The sequence below is a fragment of the Euphorbia lathyris genome, chromosome 5 (assembly GCF_963576675.1).
Source record: "Euphorbia lathyris chromosome 5, ddEupLath1.1, whole genome shotgun sequence".
Lineage (NCBI taxonomy): Eukaryota > Viridiplantae > Streptophyta > Magnoliopsida > Malpighiales > Euphorbiaceae > Euphorbia > Euphorbia lathyris.
The window spans coordinates 40079632-40102105 of NC_088914.1; the positions used below are offsets into that span (position 1 = coordinate 40079632).

Here is a 22474-nt window from a genome sequence, read left to right on the forward strand (position 1 = left end):
GATTCATTTAAAAAATAATTGGCGAGCAATCATATAAATTATCTAAAAAAAACACAGACATTATAAAACAATCCTTGTAAAAGGTTTAGGAAGTAAAGGCAACATTATGATTAGGCCTCCCTAGTATCCAATGTGACCCTAAATTCCCCTATCTCTCAGATCTGAATCATAAATAAATTATGTAAAAATGCATACCCTCACCTAATTATATTTTTGGTTCATTGTTTGACATAACTAGCATTTTCATTTCCCCGTCAATTTGCATAATCAAAAAGAAACAATAACATATGATAATTACATACAAATTCTTAGTTAAAATATAATTAGACTAATACTACTTACTACTAATCAATAAATACAAACAAACAGAGACAAAACAAAAAATTAACACTAACATCTTCTTCTACCTCAAATTTGCTTCAATATCCGGTGGGAAACTCGCACCGCCCATACTCTGCACAACAATAACACACTTCTATTCAAACAAAACATTCCTCTTAATATTACAATTATCAACTAATCCCTACTCTATCAGACAGACTTTTATCTCTACTGTTTCATTTCAACTTCACTTCTATACATACACTAACAAAATTTACGCCATTAAAAATAAAGCCCGGTCCCACATTCGACCATATGGAACATGCCACGTCATTTTAAAAGATTCCCTCCCCACCCCACCCCACCCCATTCACGTTCCTCCATTTCGATGTTTGCGCCCATCATCCCCTTCCATTATAGGGCACCGCAACTTTTCACACCCTGGCGCACGTTAGCAACTTACCACCCTATTTTTCTAAGATACGCTACTAATTAAACAAGTAAATACTAGTAGTAGAATATACTCACTTGGGGCTTGTGTGACGACATATGCTGCACCTCCGAAATAACAACTACCCATTTCCCGCCCTTTCTTCTGATAATAACTGTTGAACGCGAACGATGCGTGCGCTTCAACCGAGTTTGGATCGTAACACGTCGCACCTGGCTGGATCGGCCGGCAGTCAGCTCCCCCTTCCCCACAAGCATAATCTAGACCCTCCTGTAGCTTTTGTAATCCAACCTCTGGATTCGCCACGCACCACGTGCTCCCTGTAGTGCTCTTCGATACTCTGCCGCTCACCGGTTGACCATCCGAAACCGGAGACTGGCTGTCCCTGTAATGTTTAAGACCCTCCACTGTGAATGGGATATCATAAACTTTCTTCTCATTCGGGTAGAAAAGCCCGTAATTTCTCTCAGATGTGGGGCCATTCTTATCGTCCTCGTTGAAAAGAGCAAAGAGATAAACGGTCAGATCTGCATGTGGTCTCAAAGGGGTCCCACCGCCTGTAAGAATCCTACGGACGAGATTCCCATTGTAAGCGGCAGCGTTTTGTACAGTTGCACCAATTTCATTTCCGTCGCCTTTAGAGGGCCAGCCGGTCTCAGTTATAACCAAACTTATATCGTCGTATTTCAGGGCAGACATTGCAGCGAAAACGGCGTCGATTTGAGCATCAAAGAGACTGAAATACCTTAACCCGTTACCCGCATCCACCACACCCGGATTTTCTCTGAACAAAGCGTAGTCAAGAGAAATAACATCGGAGTTAGACTCATAGGCGAAAAACGGGTAGGCATTGACCATAAGGTAAGAACCGGTTTCACGGAGGAAATCCAGCAAAGGTTTAAACACAGGTTCAATTAATTCGGGTCGGAAAGATCCGGCTGAGGAGGGGTAAGAGTTTTGTAGAGCGCTAAGAGCTATAGGAGAAGAAACTTTGATGGTGGAATGAAGATGAAGCTTTTGGAGAGATTGGTGAATGTTTCTCATGGCGGGAATTAGAAATTTGGTAGTGTTGTGAGGGTCGACAAAAACTTCATTACCAACAGCAATGGCTTCGATTTGAGTAGATGGATGGTAAACGGCAACGTTTCTTTGGACCCAGGAGAAGGCAAAAGAGTTACGTTTGGCAACAGAGTAAAGGAGTTCATTAGGTAAATCGACAGTGACTTTAATTCCGGAACCTGATAAAGCTCGGAGTACGGCTGGATCAGCGTCGAAGACTTTGACTCTCTGTAGACCTTGAGATTTAAGGAGCTGCACAACCTTGACTGCAGAAGGTAGATTGTCTGCGATTCTTCCATAGTTGACTCCGATCGAGCTGGCATCTGCAAAATGTTAAACACATTGTATAAAATTGAAATAGAAACAGACGATTGATTTAATAAGTTAGTAAATGACCTGCAAAACTGAAAATGCAAATGAATAAGAGAAAGCAGGAGATGAAGAAAACACGAGGCATGCTCTCTCTGGTTTTTTTCCTATGGAAAAGAGAAAGAGAGAGTGGAGGTTCAGTGTAAATTGAGTGGGAGAAGAGTGTATATAATAAAGGAGAAGATGGTGAAGTGGGACCTACAAATGTCAGACAATGACAAGAACAAAAGCCAGCCAGCCGCTGCACACAACACCACCATCTCCGCTACTCGAGATCGAGTGTACTAACCCACGTGGTCCCACTTTCTCTTCACGATGGACCCACTAAGCAACTCGACCGTTCTATTCTTTTTTTCATCTGCTAACACTATACTATTATTACTGTTTTCCTTGTCTACCCCTACCTCTCAGATCCAATGCGACAACTTCTACAGTGGATCGAGTGCAATGGATCCAACCAATAAAAAAAAGAGAATCATGCTATCTCATTCGAAGATGATTGGTATAAAAAAAAGTGTACAATTATTACGTTTCTATTGGTAAGGTCCAATGGACCAGAATCATAGTAGAATTTCTCCAATGCAATGTGATTTGACTCTACATTATCTTTTTTTATTATTAAATGACTTAAAGTAATATTAATCACTTGATATATGGTCTAATAAGGAGACACCTTTAAAGTCATTATACCAAAATTAGATTGTTGGACTTGTAGGAAAACAAACAGGGTTACAGAAAAACAAATCGCAAATTGAACAGGAAACGAATTGTGCCGTGATGGAGGCCACTGCCTTGAAAGCGATTTCGGCAGATCGAGGTGCAATCTGGAATAACCCTTTTCCCACAAAAGCCCCATTCTTAGTGAGAATAACTTTATCAGCCTCAAAAATAATTTTCAAACCAGCCTTGTTTAGCAAGCTGCCAGAAATAAGATTCCTACGAAGAGCAGACACATACAGTGCGTTATTTAAAGACAAGCTTTTTTCAGAAGTTAACTTGGTTAAAACTATTCCTTTACCGACAACACCAGCAGTAGTGGTGTTTCCCATGTAGACGCATTCTCCATCAGTATCGTCCTCAAAGTGATGAAACAGGTCCTTGTTTGAGCATAAGTGCCTTGTAGCTCCAATGTCCAATACCCAGTCGGTTTTGTTTTCCACCAGATTAGATTCAACCACAACATCAGCAATAATTTCTTCATTTTCCACCAGATTGGATTGTGGAGCAGCTCTGTTGTTTGGATTTTGATTGGTGTTCTGTTGGTTCTTCCTTTGGTAGCACTGAAATGCCTTGTGCCAGGTTTACCACACACAAAGCATTCCACCACCTTCCTCTTCTGAATTCTTCCATTCTTCTTGAAAGGCTTGTTCTGGTTTAAGCCTTTCTGGAATTTGCTTGATTGTCCTTTGGTCCTGTTTTTTGGCACCACAGCAGATTCAACAATATTAGCATTAATTGAAACATATTTTGAAGAAAGTTGCTTATCTTTTATTCTATTTGCTTCTTCAGTTCTCATGTGGCTGACAAGCTCCTAGAGACTGAAGTCTTTTTTTTTGTTCTTCAGATGGTTTCTGAAATCACTCCAGGAAGGCGGAAATTTTTCTAGGAGGACATTGGCTTGTAGCAGATTAGACATAGTCATGCCTTCTCCCATAACTTCACCAACAAGATTCTCATATTCATGAATCTGGTCAATGATGGGTTTTTCATCAACCATTTGATAATTAAGCCATCTTCCAACCACATACTTACGTTTACCAGCACCATCTGACCCGTATTTTCTTTCAGGGTATCCCAAATTTCTTTGGCAGATTTTTTATTGACAAAAATATTGAACAATGGGTTCGACATATGATTCAGGAGATGACCCCTAACAATTTTGTTGTCTTTTTCGTATTTTGTAGATTGGGTGTCATACTGCTGAACAATCAGAGACATGGCAGGACCATTTGGGTCAGAGGGTGGATCCTGGATAACAATATAGTCAAGTTCGAGTTGTTCAAAGAATATCAGAATTTTATGTGACCATCTTTTGTAATTAAGATTGTCTAGAGGTTCGAGTTTGGAAATGTCAGGAAGGGATTTCGCAATTAAAGCAGACATGATTGCGAAATAGATTCGCTTTCAAATTGTAGGAAAAGAAAGAGGGTTACAAAAAAAACAAATCGCAAATTGAACAGGAAATGAACTATGCCGTGGCGGAGGCCACTGTCTTGAAAGCGATTTCGGCAGACCGAGGTGCAATCTAGAATTCTGATCGCTCCCCAAGGTTAACAAGAGTGTTTTAATTGCCCAAAAAGTTTGATTGGAAAAAGATTAAAAGAAAAACTGTATTTGCAAAGCTGGAAAACTTCTTCTATTTATAAGCTTTAGAAATAAGAACGTTAGAACGTTCATATACACGTTAGAATGTGGAGGTTGAACATGAGAAAAATAAGGTTTTGACTAAATAAACTGTTGAAGATAAATTCAAAGGAGTGAAAAGGATAAAAATAAAAATAAATTCGGGCCCAGTCCGGTCGGGTCGGGTCGGTCGGGCTTCACACGAACAAGCAAGCGAGCGCGCGTGTGGTATATTTGCTAAAACCCACTTAACACAATTGAAAAGCTTATAAAGCCCAACTCTATATATACTCACTCAAAGATTTGTAAGTTTCCCATGTGGGATAGGAAAAGAGCTCTTAAGAGCAAAGTCCCTAAAGACAAATATACCCTCACCATTCAAAGCTATTCTCTTCAACAACAAAGCCATTTTTCTAACAGGACTTTCGAAATATCATAACACCCTTTTTGTACAAACCCCTCTCATTTTCATTCATATTTCTCCTTTCCGAAAGTAAAGTAAAGTGCGAATCATAAAATGAACTGCGCCCAAATGATGAAATCTAGAAAGAAACAATTGATGGATAAAATCAAATGAAAGGTAAGTTTCCTTCATTTCTTTTAGTTTTTGCATTGTTTATTTCGGATAGGGATTCGCATTATAGCTTCTGGTTCGCAATTGAATGTAAATGCAAATAGTTTTGTTTCGCAATTAACTCAATGTGACACCTTAAGCTGAAATACAAACATATGATGTTTTGTCTTCATTGCAAATATTTCATTTTTATAGAGTCAAGTTTCCAAGGTAAAAGAGGATAATGGTGTAAAGCTCAAGTATTCGTGAAGTTTGGGTTTAAAAGGCACAATAAATGTAAGAGATGATATTGAAGCAACTGCAAAATAAATTATGCCCTTACAAATAAAGGTTTTCAAGGGTAGGTGTTTCGAACATTAACCATAAAGTGTTCATACAAGATGGAATGAGACCATACTTTATGATTCTAATTAATTGATAAACTTAAATAAACTCAAGTCAATTAGGTTATGTTCTTTATTACTTAATTTCAGTAATAATCAGTTCAGTTCACTTCAGTTCAATTCAATTCAATTCAATTCAATTCATCATTCAATTTCAGCATCCAGTTTCAACATTCAGTAATTTATCATTATTTATTATTTATTATAATTATAATTATTTATATATAATTTATTATTATTATTATTATTGAACCAGAAAAATGAATATCATATAAATGATGGACTCACATCCATTTCAATAGTGTTCAAAAGCCATTCCGACACAACAGTTGAAAAGAAATCCCTAGCATTGGAACACGAAAGCCTAGCTACCAAGTGAGCTGCACTGTTCGCTAAACGAGGAATAAAAGCTAATTTAAAAGATGGGTTGGATCTTAACAACACTCGATAATCCTGTATAATCATTTCGAACTCAGAGATATCATGTTTTCCAGATTGAATAACATCGACCACAAGTTTATTATCAGATTCGAACTCAACAGATACATATCCCATATTAGCAAGCCATATCAAACTCGTGCGAATAGCAAGAGCTTCAATAATGATAGGCTCTTTGATACCTGGAATAAAACTGCTGCTACATAGTAGGAAGGCTCCCATTTCGTCTCTGATTACCACGCCCATGCCGCTACTCCTTAATTCTTTAAAAATTGCCCCATTGATGTTGCATTTTAACAAAGCCTGGATTGGGTGACCTCCATTTTTTAATCAACACAAGCCTCACAAATCTGTTGGTTGAAATCTTAGGCTGTCCCATTATACTGTGCGACGAGGACGCCACGTTATCGACAGCGACTGCTGATACTGGTTGCCGCTGTTCGTAATTGGTTCCAAAATCCCATGTTTTGTCAGTCTGCTTTGTCTGGGCGACTCCTTTTGTTGATAGCCTCTCCAGTCTTGAATTGCCTCCATGCTGATGTGCCAACTAGTATCTGGCGGCCACCACCTCATGTGCCAAAGGACTCTGTTTCTGTGGTCCCAGATAGATTTTAAACACATCATATTCTGACGATCATATCCTGGTTTGAGCCACATACAGCTTGCAAGAGCCACTCGGCAAGATTCAAATTGTCCACAAGCGAAGTAGGAACCCATGCAATTCGCCAAATATCACTTGCAAAACAACATTCAACAAATAAATGGTTATCCATCTCCTCCTGCTCCACGCATACTGGGCATTCGGTTGTAATAGGGACTCTTCTTTGGGCCAACCGAGCTCTAGTTGGTAAACATCTCGAGAAAATTCGCCAAATAAACTGTTTAAGCTTATGGGGAATCATCAACCTCCATAATTTCCTCCAACCTTCCTGAGCCCTATTATCTTCTACCATACCTATGCCTGCCAGGTAGCCTGAATGCACATTATAGTACCCATCCTTTAACCAATGCCAGATTCTTATATCTTCCCCTACGTTATATGGCAAAATAATGTCCCTAATGGCTTGCACATTATTATTATTATTATTTATCTGTAACTTATCATTATTTATTATTATTATTATTATTTGTCTATAATTTATCATTATCTATAAATTAGATAAAAGTCAAGAAATGGTAGTTTATTAAAGTATACATCGTTTAATAAAAAATGATGCACTTGGATGTGTAGATGGAAAGATTCATGACCGAGAAGACAATTTGATGAATTATTTCTCAAATTTATCCAATTTATCAATGTTAGGGATAAAATTGCACCATTTTAGACGTTAGTGGTAAAATTACTCCTGACTCAAAACGTTAGGGGTATTTTTTGCACCTTAACCCTTAATTGTAATAAAAAGTTAAGAGTTTGTATTCATATGAAAATTTGTATTTTTTTTTTTGAAATCAAAGGAGACACTTTTATTCAATATCAGAAATTAAAGCGTTACAATTAAACTGCAGAGGATTACTTTTCCATATCCCATGGTCAGACTCACAATCCGAAGCTCTGGCTAGCAAGTGAGCTACCTTATTCGCTGACCTCCTCACAAAGGAAAAAGATAAAACATTTAGCTCATTAATCAAAGCTTTACAATCATCTACTATAATGCCAAAAGGGGAACTAGCTCGGTGGTTCCAGCAATTGCTAATACCAGGAGCTGAGAATCCGTTTCCAGATGAACATTTTCAAACCCTTCCTTCTTCAACCAACTAAGAGCTTCCCGACAGCTCATACCTTTTGTAATCAACAGGTCATGACAGTGACCGAGTAGCCCATTACCAGCAGCTATGAATTCACCCCTTTGATTTCTCAACACGAATCCAAAACATGCTCTTCCTGACCCTAGAAACAATGCGACATCAACATTCATTTTCGAGCTTCCCTGTGCCGGGCACGACCAGTCGGATTTTGCTACTTCGGTTACCCCGATTCCTATTACTATTTGGGCCTGCTGCCATTTGGATAAAAACGCCGAGGCACTACTGAACGTGATAGCTGGTGGCTGCCATTTTCCTTCCCAAACCACTACATTCCTATCATTCCATATTGCCCAACTTAATGTGGCAGCCAGCTCAATTGTGTTTTTATCATAATTATTTTCGATGAAACACCAGAATTCTTTAAAATTGCTAACTCTCAGGCTCAGATCTCCATAATTTGATAATAGCCATACCTGTCGGGCTTCCGGACACGCCACAAGCACACGGAAGATGGATTCGTCATATAGGTTGCAGCGCGGGAAGATTAATGAGGTATCAATCCGCTTCTTTGACAGCTCAATTCTTGTGGGTAGGCACTGGGCTGCTGCCCTCCATAACAAGTGATGCACCTTTGGCGGAGCATGAATTTTCCAGATGTTACCCCATACCTCACCCGCCTCCTCTCCTAGGTTGTTTGTGTGGTTATGAAGAAAACGGTACCCGCTTCTTACCGAGTAGGCTCCATTCCGTTCTAGTCTCCACGACCATCTATCCTATACTTCACGCTGACTGAGGGCTGTTTTTGCAATTAACATTCTATCCCTAGCTGAAAATAAAACTTGTAATTTTACGTGATCCCAATCTCCTTGCAGATTCACCTTTAGCATTGCCACTATATCAGCTTCACAGCCTGGAGGAGCTACGCTATCAACATATGGATTTATTTCATCGGGCAGCCAGGGTGCAGTCCAGATGTTCACCTCCTCACCCGACCCTATAAGGATACGACTTTGAGATTTCAGTAAAGGAAACCCTGCAAGAATACTTCGTCATATGTAACTTGGATTGGCTTTTACTTCAGCTTCTAGGATGGAAGTTTGCGGAAAGTATCGTGCCTTAAAAAAATTTGCAACCAGGGAGGATGGTTGAACCAGTATGCGCCAAGCCTGTTTTGCTAGGAATGCAATATTGAATCTATGAAAGTGTTTGAATCCTATACCTCCTTGTTGTTTTGGTTTGCATAGCTTTTCCCAAGACCTCTAGTGAATCTTCTTCCCTTGCCCCTCCTCCGAGCTCCACTAGAAGGAATTTAACAACTTTTCTAGATCTTCACATAGAGTAGTAGGGATGAGGAACATACTCATAACATAAGATGGGAGTGACTATAGTACGTATTTGATAAGTATTTCCTTTCCCGCCTTTGATAAAAATTTGATCTTCCAGCTGTTTATTCTTTTTCTGATCATTGACTCTAGGTACTCGAACACTTCTCTTTTGTTTTTTGCCGATTAAGGATGGGAGACTTAGGTATTTTCCCGGGCTTGGTACTACACCCACTCCCAAGCGGGCTCCAATGCTTGTCTTCATATCTGTCGGTATGTTCCTGCTAAAGTGGAGAGAGGATTTATTGAAGTTAATTTTCTACCCCGAAGCTAGTTCGTATTGTTGGAGGCATTGTCTTATTGCTTCACATTCTTCCATTGTTGCCCTGAAAAACAAATAACTATCGTCAGCAAAAAATAAGTGAGTTATCTCTGGTGCCTGTGTTGCTATCGCACATCCATGGATCCTTCCTCCTGCTTCAAATGCTGCCAATGATGCTGATAGGCCTTCTGCACAGATTAGGAACAGGTATGGTGATATTGGGTCTGTTGAAACACCTTTCCACATGATTTTGATTTGACAAAATTACTTAAGTAAATCTCCATGATAAAAATATTCCAACACAATTAAATTTAAGTGCTTTGATTTAATTATGCTAATGTGTTTGTTCAATGTTGAGTAAGCTGATTCATAAGAATAGGAACTAAGAAATCTATAAGAGAAAGTCAAGACAAAGTCAGCTGATGAGAGTCACACAGCCGGAGCTGAGTAAAATGCAACTCAACTTTGAAAAAGAAAAAGTCTTCTTCTAAAAGCTTGAAGGCAAAGCCGCTGAGTGATTGTCAGTTCAGCGTTAATGATCGGTCAACTTGGAAGACAAAGTCTGTCCATTTTTTGAAATATTCAGAAGCCATAGAAATCTGTCTAGAAGAATTTTCGAAAAGGAGTATGGACCATCTGACGTCAACAAAAAGACAAACCTGGCATCTGACGAAGACAGAAGACATGATTGGCCTACAGCACTGAGTGCTGACCAAGTGATGACGAAAGATGACCGTTTCCCCACAACGGCTATGTCGGGATGCAAATAATTGACGCCTCAAACATCACTATAAAAAGGCCACTTCAATACTTGAATCAACATAAGACAGACAAGCAGATCTTCATCAAGTCAACCTTTGATCAAATACAAAACAGAAGATCTCTCTGAAAAAGAAAAAGCAAGCTCTTACACCAACTCCTATTTTTGTGTAAAAGTCTAGAGTGATTTATTCATCTAAAGTGTTCTTTGTTGTATTAAGAACAATTTCTTATCATTTGTAAAAGGTTAGAAAAGAGAGGCTGAGTACTGGGTTATAGTACTCAGTGGTGGAGAAAGGATGAGTACTCGGTTATAGTACTCAGTGGTAGAGATAGGATTGAGTAGAGGAATAGAGGAAGGTACTCTTGTATACTCAGTTTCTATTGTAAATGGTTTGTGCTCTACCTTTAAAGAGCTCAGTAGAGGATTCAACAAAGCTTGGAAGGATTTTCGAGGACTGGACGTAGGCGGAGAGGTCGAACCAGGATAAGTCTGCTGAGTAACTTCTAACCCTTTATCTTTTGATATATATTTATTGCTTGCTAAATATTACTCAACAAAACAATAACTTGTATATGCTGTGTTGAGTAATCTGAATGCTGAGTTGTGTAATCTGAGTGCTGAGTTGGAAATTGACACAAGTGTTGCTTCCTAACTCACGGTAGAAATAGCTCTAGTCAGCAGTTGACTAAAAGCTGTCTCAATTCTACTCAGCGGTGCTGACCTAACGACTAAGTTAAAGCCTTAAACATTAAATAAGTCAGCATTAACATAAAAAGTTTATAATAGTTCCTAACCCCCTCTTGGAACTAATACTATCACGTTACACGGGACCAACAGGGTCTCCCGGTCTTAATCCTCTATGGGGAATAATAGGACCAAGCACCTGTGATCCATTGACAATGTTGTATTTTTCCTTGGTAACATATTGCATTATTAACTGAACCCATAAAGGGGAAAACCCAAGTTTGAGCATCATCTCCTCAAGAAATTTCCCTTCCACTTTATCGTACGCCTTAGCCATATCCAATTTCAGTGATGCATACCCTGTCTTCCCTTGAGTTTTCCTGTTTAGGTAGTGATTCACCTCAAATGCTAGCATCACATTGTCCGTTATCAGCCTCCCCGAGATAAAAGCACTCTGCTGCTCATATATTATTCTAGGAAGTACAACCTTGAGCATGTTTGCCAATATTTTTGACAGTATCTTGTGTTGAAACACCTTTCTACATGATTTTGATTTGACAAAATTATTTAACAAGAATTAAATCTCCATGATAAAAAATATTCTAACACATTAAATTTAAATGCTTTGATTTATTTATACTAATGTGTTTGTTCAATGTTGAGTTATTTAATTTATAAGACATTAAGTTGTAAGGCCCAAAGGCCCACAAGAGAAAGTCAAGCCCAAGTCAACGGATGAAAGCCTCGCGGCCCAAGCAGATCAAAACGCAGTTCGAGCTGAACAAAATGCAAGCCCAGTAATGAGAAGGATCAAGAAGCTTTCGACCAAAAGCTTCAAGACGAAGCTGCTGAGTTGAGCGACAAGGAAGTCAGGTCAGCGACTGACCTGAATAAACTTGAAGACAAAGTATTTCTACTTTGGGTAAAGTTCAGAAGACACAGAAAGCTGTTTGGAAGACTTTGCCATAAATGTGGAGACATTCTGTCCGTCTGACAAAAAGCTACTGAGCACTGCCGAAGACAGGAGATACAAGAATTTGATTGGCCAAGGACGCTGAGCACGTACTGAGTGAAAGCGACATGAAGCCGTTTGTCTCCAACGGTTATTTTGAAATTTGAAATTACCGGTGCATCAAGTGTCACTATAAATAGGCCACTCAAACGCTTCATTCGATGCAGATCTTCAATCAAGTCGAAACACTGACCAAATTGATATTCGAAGTTCTGTGAGAAAAGCAAAGCAAATCTTACACCAATTCCAATCTTGTGTAAAAGTCTAGAGTGATCTTATTCATCTAAAGTGTCTTAGCAATTGTTGTTTAGGACAAACAAACACTTATCATTTCTAGAAGTATAGAAAGGAGAAGCTGAGTACTCGGTCATAGTACTCAGCGGTAGAAATAGGAGTGAGTAGATGAATAGAGGAAGGTACTCTTGTATACTCAGCTTTCTATTGTAAAAGGTTTGTGCTCTACCTTTAAAGAGCTCAGTAGAGGATTTTGAAAAGCTCGGAAGGAATTCTGGGGACTAGACGTAGGCGGAGAGGCCGAACCAGGATATGTCTGCTGAGTAATATCTTTCTAACCCTTATCTCCTTAACTTATTGCTTGCTATAATACTGCCTAGTTAAAACGCTAAAAAGAACATAAGCTGAGTTGAGTGAACTGAGAAGCTGAGTTCAGGAATAGACTCAAGTGCTATTTCCTGACTCAAGGACAGATTCAGACTTAGTCACCTGTTGATTAAGCTTGTATCTAAAACTTACTCAGTATCACCATGCTAAAAGACTTCGAGAAAGTCTAAGTTAAAAAATAACAATCAGCCTAACGTGAAATTTTTTAAATAGTTCCTAACCCCCCCCCCCTTGGAACTAATATTGTCACGTTACATGGGACCAACATCTTGTATAACACATTGCATAAAGTAATAGGGCACATATCAGAAGCATATTCTGGAATAGATTTTTTTTGGAATTAATACCAGAGTTGTTTCGTTGATTTCATCAGGGAATTTGCCCGAGTTGAGCCAGTGAAGACACGACTCCGTCACTTTTGCATCTACCACACCCCAAAATTTTTGGTAAAAGCATGGGTTAAATCTGTCTGGTCCTGGGCTTTTTTTGGGGTGCATTGAAAAGACCGCTACTTTCACTTCCTCCGGACTGAATGGCCTCAATAAATCTTCATTGTCAGCTTATGATAACTTGCAACGTATGTTTACTAGAATAGGATCAGAATAGCAAGGATCAGATGTAAAGATACCATTAAAATAGTTGGTGAGGATCTCGTCCAAACCAACCCCCCATTCACGTGATTCTCCGTCGTTTCCTTTTAATTTGGACACAACATTCTTCTTCTGTCGTGTAGTAGCAACTTTGTGAAAGAAGTTTGAGTTTAAGTCACCACCTCTTAGCCATAATTGTTTTACCCGCCTGGCCCCAATAGCTTTCCTTCTGAAGTAGTAGAGTATCTAAATCTTCCTTTGCCGCCTTATACGCCTGAACCGAATCAGCATCGTTTCTTCTTTTGGTTCTGCGGATTGGTAGCTTGCATGCTTCAATTTTCAACTTATACTGATTTCTTAGCCCATCGCAGCAGAGAGGATCCGCATGACTCGAGTCTATCCGGGAGGAGGAATTTGCTATCGCCATGCCAGCCTCTAGTGACTCTGTCCCTACAATCACTCTCATGTAGCCATGTATTTTAAAATCTGAACCCGTGCCTTATGTACTCACTGTTCTGCCTTAGTGATAAGAAAAGAGCCGTGTGATCTGAGTAAGTGACCTCTTCGTTTATTAGATGTTCCTCAGGGAACCTATCCCACCAAGCCGTATTTGCGAGTGCTCTGTCAATCCTTTCTTCGATTAAGTTGCCTGAATCGCGACCTCTTTCCTAAGTGAAAGGATATCCCACCATGCTGATGTCTGATAAACCACTTGCTGCAATTGCTGTATTAAAACTCCGCATAAGCATCGGGTTCTGTCTGACACCTCCTGACTTTTCTGATTGGGATCGGATGTCATTAAAGTCCCCTACTATGATCCATGGAAGGGTGGAGAGTGTTGATAAGTGCTGAATCAAATCCTAGGAGTCTTTCCTATGAGTTCTTTCCGGGTAACCATAGTATCCTGTCAGTCACCATGGGGCCTGACCAGAGAGGTTTATTTACACATCAGTGAAGTTTTACGACAAGCGGAGTAAACTAACTGAACTTTTTTGCTTCCAGAAGAGGGCAAGACCTCCCCCATAGTTGACATGCTCCACAAAGAATACCCTATCATACCTAACTTTTTCTTAATTGTTTCAACTTTCAAACGGCTGCATTTTACTTCACTTAGAAAAACAAATTCGGGCTTCGTTTTGGACACTAGGTCCTTTAACATATGAACTGTTAGAGGATTGCCCACCCCTCGACAGTTCCAACTCAGTGAACTCATTGCCTCGGGTGGGCCTGAACATCAGGACCCACCTCTTGATCATTCTTTGTTTGTGTGGATTGATACTTACCACTTTTCTGGCTTGTGAGGATCTGGGAATCCTCCTGCATATTAGTATTTTGAGCTTTTGGGTTCTTGTGGCGTCTTCTCTTTGCTTCTGATACAATGATTTCCTCTGGACTTGTAGCGGTGTCTGTATGCCCAGTGCTCAAATTTTGGATTGAAGTAGCTCTAAAGTTGTCGTATTTTGTGTTTAAAGGTTGTTTGCTGGATCCTGCAATTTTGGAGGGCAGGAGAGCAAATATTTTGACTGCACTTGTTGAGCCGCTCGCCATGTCAGAGCACGGAGAGAGGTATAGTAAGCCCTTTCTACCTTGTTTGGGTCCGAGACATCGAGTAAGTGCTCACAGAATTTATCTGAGTGACCTATGCATCCACAGAAGAAGCAGAAAGTCAGCAATCACTCATAACAAAAACAAACCCAGTAGAACTCTCCACCCGTTTTACATATCTTCAACTTCTTCTTTAAAGGCTGAAAAACATTAATCGATACCCTGATGCGCATATAACTTCTTCCTATTCCCATGAAATTATTTGGGTTAGATTCCACAAAGCTTCCTAAGAAATTCCCAATATGAATAGCTACTCTTTCAGACATAAAAGTGATAGGAATGTCATGTACCTATACCAAAAAATCAGTGTTGTGCAGTTCAATTGATTTCGGATCCTGTTCCGACTCCAGTGGAGCTAATAGCAGCAGTTGCTCCTCAAACGTCCATGGTCGTCCCTTCAGAACCATGTCCCTTTCGAGCGGATGGTAGAACTCAAATTGGTAAGAATTCAGTCCTAGCTCCATTACGCAGATGCCTCTAGAGGGGCTCCATAAGTCGGCAAGTACGTTTTTCATGAATTGGGTTTTTATGTTTCGTGATGTTACGAACGAACCAATCAGACTCTAGGACGACGGTCGTGGGGGGAGTGCAACGTCATCGCCTTGCAATATCAGGCCTGCAACAGCTTCGTCTTCTAAGGTAATACGGTGGATGGCGTCCGGCAGCTTCTCCATGCTTTCCGGTAAGGAGCGGCAGTTTAGGATTTGGTGTGGCTGGCTCCTCAAAAGGGAGAAATTCTAACAACTAGAGATGAGATCGTTTATTTTTCAAAATCATCTCCTAAATTGGTTTTAAAGCCATGAAAATTTGTATTTAATTTCATAGGCTTTAAATTATATGTAAATTTGTGTTTGTGTGTAATTTGTATTTTTATTTTAAATTAGACTCATTTTTATTTAATTTCATAGACTTTTATCGAGCTGAGATTTTATCGAGCCAAGCTTTTATTTGATATTCAATTTAGTTTTATCTTTAATAATATATTTATTTATTATTGATATTATTATTATTATTAGAACCATTATTATTATTAATAATAAAACCAGTCTTATTATTATTATTATAAGCTTATTAATGTCCAATATTATCATTAAAATTATTTTAAAGTCTAGTATCATCATTATTGTTAAGTTTGGTAGCATTCAGTTAATTTCAGTTCAGTTCAGTATTCAGTAGCATTTAGTTCAGTTCAATTATTTTCAACGATAAAAAACAAAGCCTTATGTTAGGCATGAATGTAACTACAATTAAACATACTATTTGTGATGATTTAGGGGTGTTTTAGGCGTAATATTCACTACAACAAATTGTCACTTGTGCCACGGTTAAAATCGTGGCACAAGTTTAAAATTTCCGTGGCTACACTACATAGCCACAGAAATTCTTCTGTGGCACAAGTGATCGTGGCTAAGTAGTTGCCACGGAAAAATAATAGTCGTGGCATAAATGAGTTCTTATGCCACGAGAATGTCCGTGACTAATCACATCTTTTTGCCACGGGTAAACTCGTGGCAAGAATAAAATACATGTTGTTGAAACACCTTTCCACATGATTTTGATTTAACAAAATTATTTAAGTAATTGATAAAAAATATTATAACACATTAAATTTAAATGCTTTGATTTAATTACACTAATGTGTTTGTTCAATGTTGAGTTTATTGGTATATAAGACATTAAGATATAAAGCCCATAAGTGGAAGTCAAGCCCAAGTCAACACATCAAGACATCACGGCCCAAGATACAAAACGCGGTCGTTTTATACAAAGCACGAGCTCAGCATGAAGAAGGATCGAGAAGCCTTCCCTCAATTGCTTCAAGATGAAGCTGCTGAGTGTGTCGACAAGAAGTACAAGACAACGGCAGACAAGAACCAACTTATAGACAAAGTATTTCTACTTTAGGTAAAGTTCAGAAGGCGTAGGAAGCTGTCTGGAAGACTTTGCCAAAAATGTCGAAACATTCTGTTTGCCAAACAAAAAGCTGCCGAGCACTGCTGTGGACAGAAGATGCAAGAATCTCATTGGCCAACGACACTGAGCACGTACTGAGTGACAACGACAGGAAGCCATTTCCCTCCAACGGTTATTTCGAAATTCGAAATTATCGGTGCCTCAAGTGTCACTATAAATAGGCCTCTCATTTGCTTCATTCGATGCAGATCTTCAATTAGCCGAAACGCTGTCCAAATTCATACACGAAGTTCTGTGAGAAAAGCAAAGCAAAAACCTTACACCAATTTCCATATTATTGTGTAAAAGTCTAGAGTGATTTTCAATCATCTAAAGTGTCTTAGCAATTGTTGTTTAGGACAAACACTTTATCATTTCTAGAAGAATAGAAAGGAGAGGCTGAGTACTCGGTTATAGTACTCAGCAGTAGATATAGGAGTGAGTAGAGGTATAGAGGAAGGTACTCTTGTATACTTAGCTTCTATTGTAAAAGGTTTGGTGCTCTACCTTTAAAGAGCTCAATAGAGAATTTAAAAAGCTCGGAACGAGTTCCGGGGACTGGACGTAGGCGGAGAGGCCGAACCAGGATAAGTGTGCTGAGTAACTTATTTCTAACCTTAAACTCCTTTACATATATTGCTTGCTATAAAAACTGACTAAGTAACAAACTCACGCTGAGTTGAGTGCACTAAGAAGCTGAGTTCAGGAATAGACTCTAAGTGCTATCTCCTGACTCAAGTAAAGAAGCAGACTTAGTCACAAGTTGACTAAGCTTGTGTCTTAGAATTACTTAGCGCCGCTGTGTAAACCTTTTCTTTAGAAAAGAAGTCAGCCTAAACGGACAAAATTTTAAATAGTTCCTATCCCCCCCCCCCTTGGAACTAAACTTGTCACGTTATAAGGGACCAACAAGTGGTATCAGAGCTTAACAGCTCACTGAGCAAGATATAACTATCTTTTGCTGATCCCCACTATGGCTGAGAATAGCACTAATTTCCTCCCAGGAAATTAGACAACTCAGATTTTACCTGAGGGACTGTCCATTACTCGGCCTCATTTGTTCTTCGGGTCTAACTATACCTTTTGGAAGAACAGAATGAAAAATTTCATTCAGGCAACAAATATGAGTGCATGGCTTTCTATAGTCCAAGGCCCATTTGTTCCTGTTGAAACTATTGACGGCTAAACGGTTGTTAAAGCTGAGACTAAATGGACAGAGGATGATCTCAAGAAGCTACAAAATCATGCTTCGGCTATAAACATGCTTCACTGTGCGTTAGATGCTACAGAGTACAACAAAATTTCAGGTTGTGAGTCAGCGTAGGAGATCTGGAAGAAGCTGGAGGTCACTTACGAAGGAACCAACAAAGTGAAGGAGTCCAAGGTGAACCAGCACATGAGGTTGTACGAGCTTTTTGAAATGAATGATGATGAAGGAATCTCTGAGATGAACGCAAGGTTCACAAACATTATCAACGAGCTCAAGAGACTTGGCAAGATCTTTACTGAGGAAGAGCAAGTCAAGAAGATACTGAGGAGTCTTCCTAAAAGCTGGCAAGCCAAGAAAACTGCTGTTGAGGAAGCTCAAGACTTAACCACCTACAAGTATGATGAACTCATTGGCTCGTTGCTGACCCATGAATTTTGAGGTAAAGGAAAAGTCTGAAGACAAGAAGCAAAAGTCTCTTGTCATGAAAGCTGACTCCACTGATGGGAGCTCAACAGATAATGAAAAAATGGCAATGTTCACTAGAAAGATGAAAAGGATGTTCAGAAAGAATGATAAATATTCCAAGAAGCCTTACAAGAAGTTTGATAAGTACAAAGCTGTCCTACCTTGAAGAAGGAAAGGAAGAACGACAAGAAGGCAATGGTGGCAACCTGGAGTGATAGTGATGAGTCATCATCATCAGGAGACGATGCCACTGAGTCAGCAAAGATCTGCTTCATGGCAGATGAGCTTGCTGAGCCCTATGTTTCTGAGCATACTGACCCCTCCATTGCATCTGACGATGAGGAACACTCAACTAAGGTAATATCACTACCCCTGCTCATAAATGAAATGGTTAATGCCCTGAGTGACCTCTACACACTTGTCAAAAAGTGGTTAAGGTTAGAGCACTCAGCAGGCGATGTGACGAGATTGAGGAGGTCAAGCTGAGTGACCTTCGATATCTTCTCCAGGACAACTCAACTTTGCATAGTAATGTAGAAATTATGCAAAAGTTTGTCTCTGAGGTCCAATCAGATTCTAAGAAACTGAAAAAGGATGTCACATCTATTCAGAACCAACTTAAGGTTCCGAATAAAATAAATATTCCTCTGAACACTCAGTACCGAAGTACTAGTCAGCAGAGATGGAATCCTCAACGGAATATCTAGTGTGACTTCTGTGGGAAGAAAGGACACCACAAAGGTGTGCTGGCACGCTCAGCACTGGGGTGCTGACCAGTCAGTGAGATATCCTAAACGGAAGGTCAGCTGTGACTTCTGTGGGAAGAATGGACACACTGTCAAAGTGTGTCGTCATAAAATGAAATATGATGCTTTACCTATTGAACCTAACAAACAAGGACCCAAAAAGAATTGGGTACCTAAAAGTAACTAGCTATATTGCAGGTAAGCTTGAGGTGTGTTGAGAAGTCAAAGATGTGGTACATTGACAGCGCATGCTCGAGGCATATGACTAGTGATGAAACTCAGTTCATCATATTTGTGCGTAAACGAGGTGGAGGTGTAAGTTTTGGAGACAACAAAAAGGGTAAGATAGTAAGGTCAGGAACCGTCGGTGGTAATCCTACTATTGAATCAGTCTCCCTAGTCAGCGGACTCAAATATAACTTACTCAGCGTAGCTCAGCTATGTGACAATGGGAGAAAAGTTATATTTGATAACACTGGATGTAAAATATTCGAGGGTAAAACAAATGAGTTGATTTTAACTGCCCCTCATATTGATAATGTCTTTATGCTGAACTTAGAAAAGAAGTTTTCAAAAACTGTATGCTTAGTGTCAAAGGAAGAAAATTCCTGTCTATGGCACAGGAGACTTGGTCATGTAAGCATGGACCTCCTGGCCAAATTAGCAAGAAAGCAATTAGTTGACGGACTGCCAGAGCTTAAGTTTGAAAAAGATCAATTATGCCATGCTTGTCAAGCTGGAAAACAAACCAAACAATCTTTTCATAGTAAAAACATTGTCTCAACTAAGCATCCATTAGAGTTGCTACACTTGGATCTCTTCGGTCCAGTCCAGCCGCTGAGCTTGGGTGGAAGAAGATTTTCCTTGGTCATTGTAGATGACTTTTCTCGGTACACTTGGATCATCTTGCTGAGTAGCAAGGATGAAACCTTTGAGACATTTTCAAATTTAGTAAGAAAACTTGAAAATGATAAAGACCTTAAGTTAGCTCACATTCGTAGTGATAATGGTGGAGAATTCAAGAACCAACAGTTTGTTGAATTATGTGAAGCCAACGACATTGACCATAATTTTTCTGCTCCTAGAACGCCTCAACAAAATGGGGTTGTTGAAAGGAAAAACAGAACCTTGGTTGAAATAGTCAGGACAATGCTGAGTGAGCATAGGCTTCCAAAGTACTTTTGGGGAGAAGCTGTCAACACAACGTGCTACATACTTAATAGGGCTCTAGTTAGACCCATATTAAAGAAGACTCCCTACGAACTTTGGAAAGGATGAAAGCCCAACATTGGATACTTTCGTGCCTTTGGTTGTAAATGTTTTATTCTAAATACTAAAGACAACCTAGCTAAGTTTGACTCAAAATCCGATGAAGCTATCTTTTTAGGCTACTCAACAAACAACAAAGCATACAGAGTTTTCAATAAACGAACTCAGGTCTTAGAAGAGTCAGTACACATTGAGTTCGATGAAACTAACCCTGCAGGAAGAGACATGCACCTGACTAAGGATGATCCCCACTCAGCTCCCGCTGACCAAGAAACAGCCGCTGAGTCATTGCCTTAAGGGCTGACCAAAGGTAAAAGCGAAACTCAAATTGTTTTCACTGACCAATCTACACCTGCAGAGATTGTTGAAACACAACCAGCACAAGACATCAATCTACCAAAAGAGATCATAATACCAAGAGGACACTCAGAAAGTGCCATTCTTGATGCCACTGAGAACACCCTGATGACAAGGAATCAACTCATGAGATACCTCAGCAACGTAGCATTCGTCTCAATTCAGGAACCAAAGAACTTCGCTGAGGCTGAGTATGATGAGTTCTGGATGAATGCAATGTAAGAAGAACTTGATCAATTCAGAAGAAATGAAGTATGGGACTTAGTGCCAAAACCAAAAGGCCAAAAGACCATAGGAACAAGATGGGTCTTTCACAACAAGATGGATGAACAAGGGAACGTGGTCAGAAACAAAGCAAGACTTGTAGCTCAGGGCTACAGTCAGCAAGAAGGTATTGACTACGGTGAGACCTGTTGGTCCCTGGTAATTAGTTCTAAGGGGGGGTTAGGAACTAATATAACTTTTTCGTGTTTTAATTAAGCTGACTGGAAGTTATTTTGAGGGTTTATTAACTCAGCTTTTGGTCAGCTTGGTGAGATATGTTTCAAGACAGCTTTAGTCAGATGTTGACTAAAGTTGTTTTCTCTTGAGTTAAGAATTGACACTCTTGGAGGTCAGCTTCTAACTCAGCACCACTTATTTACTCAAGGTCAGCTTAGACAATTTATATGCTGAGTAAATATAGCAAACAACACATACAATATAAGAGAGAGTTCAGAGATTACTCAGTATCACTTATCCTGGTTCGGCCTCTCTGCCTACGTCCAGTCCCCAGAGTCCTCCGGGCTTTTTGAATCCAATACTGAGCTCTTTAACGGTAGAGCACAAACCAATTACAAGGCAGTTGAATATGCAAGAGTACCTTCCTCTATTCGTCTACTCAACTCCTACTAAGTGCTACAACCCAGCACCTAGATTTCTCTACCACTGAATGCTTACAACCAAACACTCAGCTTAACACTCTCAATATTCCTATTGATCACAGACTTGTTCTTTTTATGCTAAAGAACACTTTAGATGATTATACAACAATCAATCTAGCATTTACACAGAGAATAGAAAGGTGGGTGTAAGATCTGTTTGTATTTGAGTGCTTTCAAGATTTTCTTTCTTTGTATTTTTCTCTTGATGCTTCAGTGTATTATCCAAGGTTCTTCATTGTCCTTTTATAGAAGGAAATCGCAGATTTGGATCCTTTGAGTTGTTGTTACCGTTTACACCAAAACGGCTCTTTTGGGGAACAATTTCTGGCCAGATTCAGACTGCTCCGCCATTCCCTTTCTCTATTTTCTTCAGGCGTCAGATTTGTTTTCTTGCGTCTGGCTTGTCTGTTTGTGCCAGTTGTCTTTTACCAACAATCTAATGACCCATGACTCTTGGAATTAGTCTTTTATGTGTCTTCGAGGTTCTAATTATTGGTGCAGAAGATTTGCAGACTTTGTCCTTTAGTGAACGGATCCTTCATGCTGTTCTGACAGTCATTCAGCTTTCTTCGTAATCTTCGGATGTTCAACTTCCAAGCTGAGTTCATTCTTGGTCAGCTCCGTTCTGTGTAACCGCTTCTGAAGAAATCTTTAACTTTAGTCAGCTTCGTTTTGCTTCTAAGTTCTACTCCACTCTGCTTACATTCTGTCATGCTGAGTTCCGTTCTACTCAGCTTTGCTTGTGCTGACTTTTGTCCTATCTTTACCTTATATATATTTTGCACTCAATATTGAACAAACACATTAGTGCAATTAAATCAAAGCATTTAAATTTAATTGCCTCTTAATCATGGATGATTTTGTCAAATCAAAATCTTGTGGAAAGGTGTTTCAACAAACTCCCCCATTTTGATGTTGGCAAAATACATAATTACGGAACTCAGTTAT

At 39.5% G+C, this 22474-nt stretch overlaps 1 protein-coding gene across 1 annotated transcript; it reads right to left on the reverse strand.

Moving 5' to 3' along the window:
* Positions 1-221: 221 nt before the first annotated feature.
* LOC136230604 (glucan endo-1,3-beta-glucosidase 12) lies at positions 222-2366 on the reverse strand. The gene is made up of 3 exons (XM_066019729.1): positions 2228-2366; positions 850-2154; positions 222-454 (listed from the first exon to the last, which is right to left on the reverse strand). The coding sequence occupies exons 1-3, from the start codon at positions 2286-2288 to the stop codon at positions 420-422; spliced, it is 1401 nt and encodes a 466-aa protein (XP_065875801.1). The 5' UTR covers positions 2289-2366; the 3' UTR covers positions 222-419.
* Positions 2367-22474: the final 20108 nt, after the last annotated feature.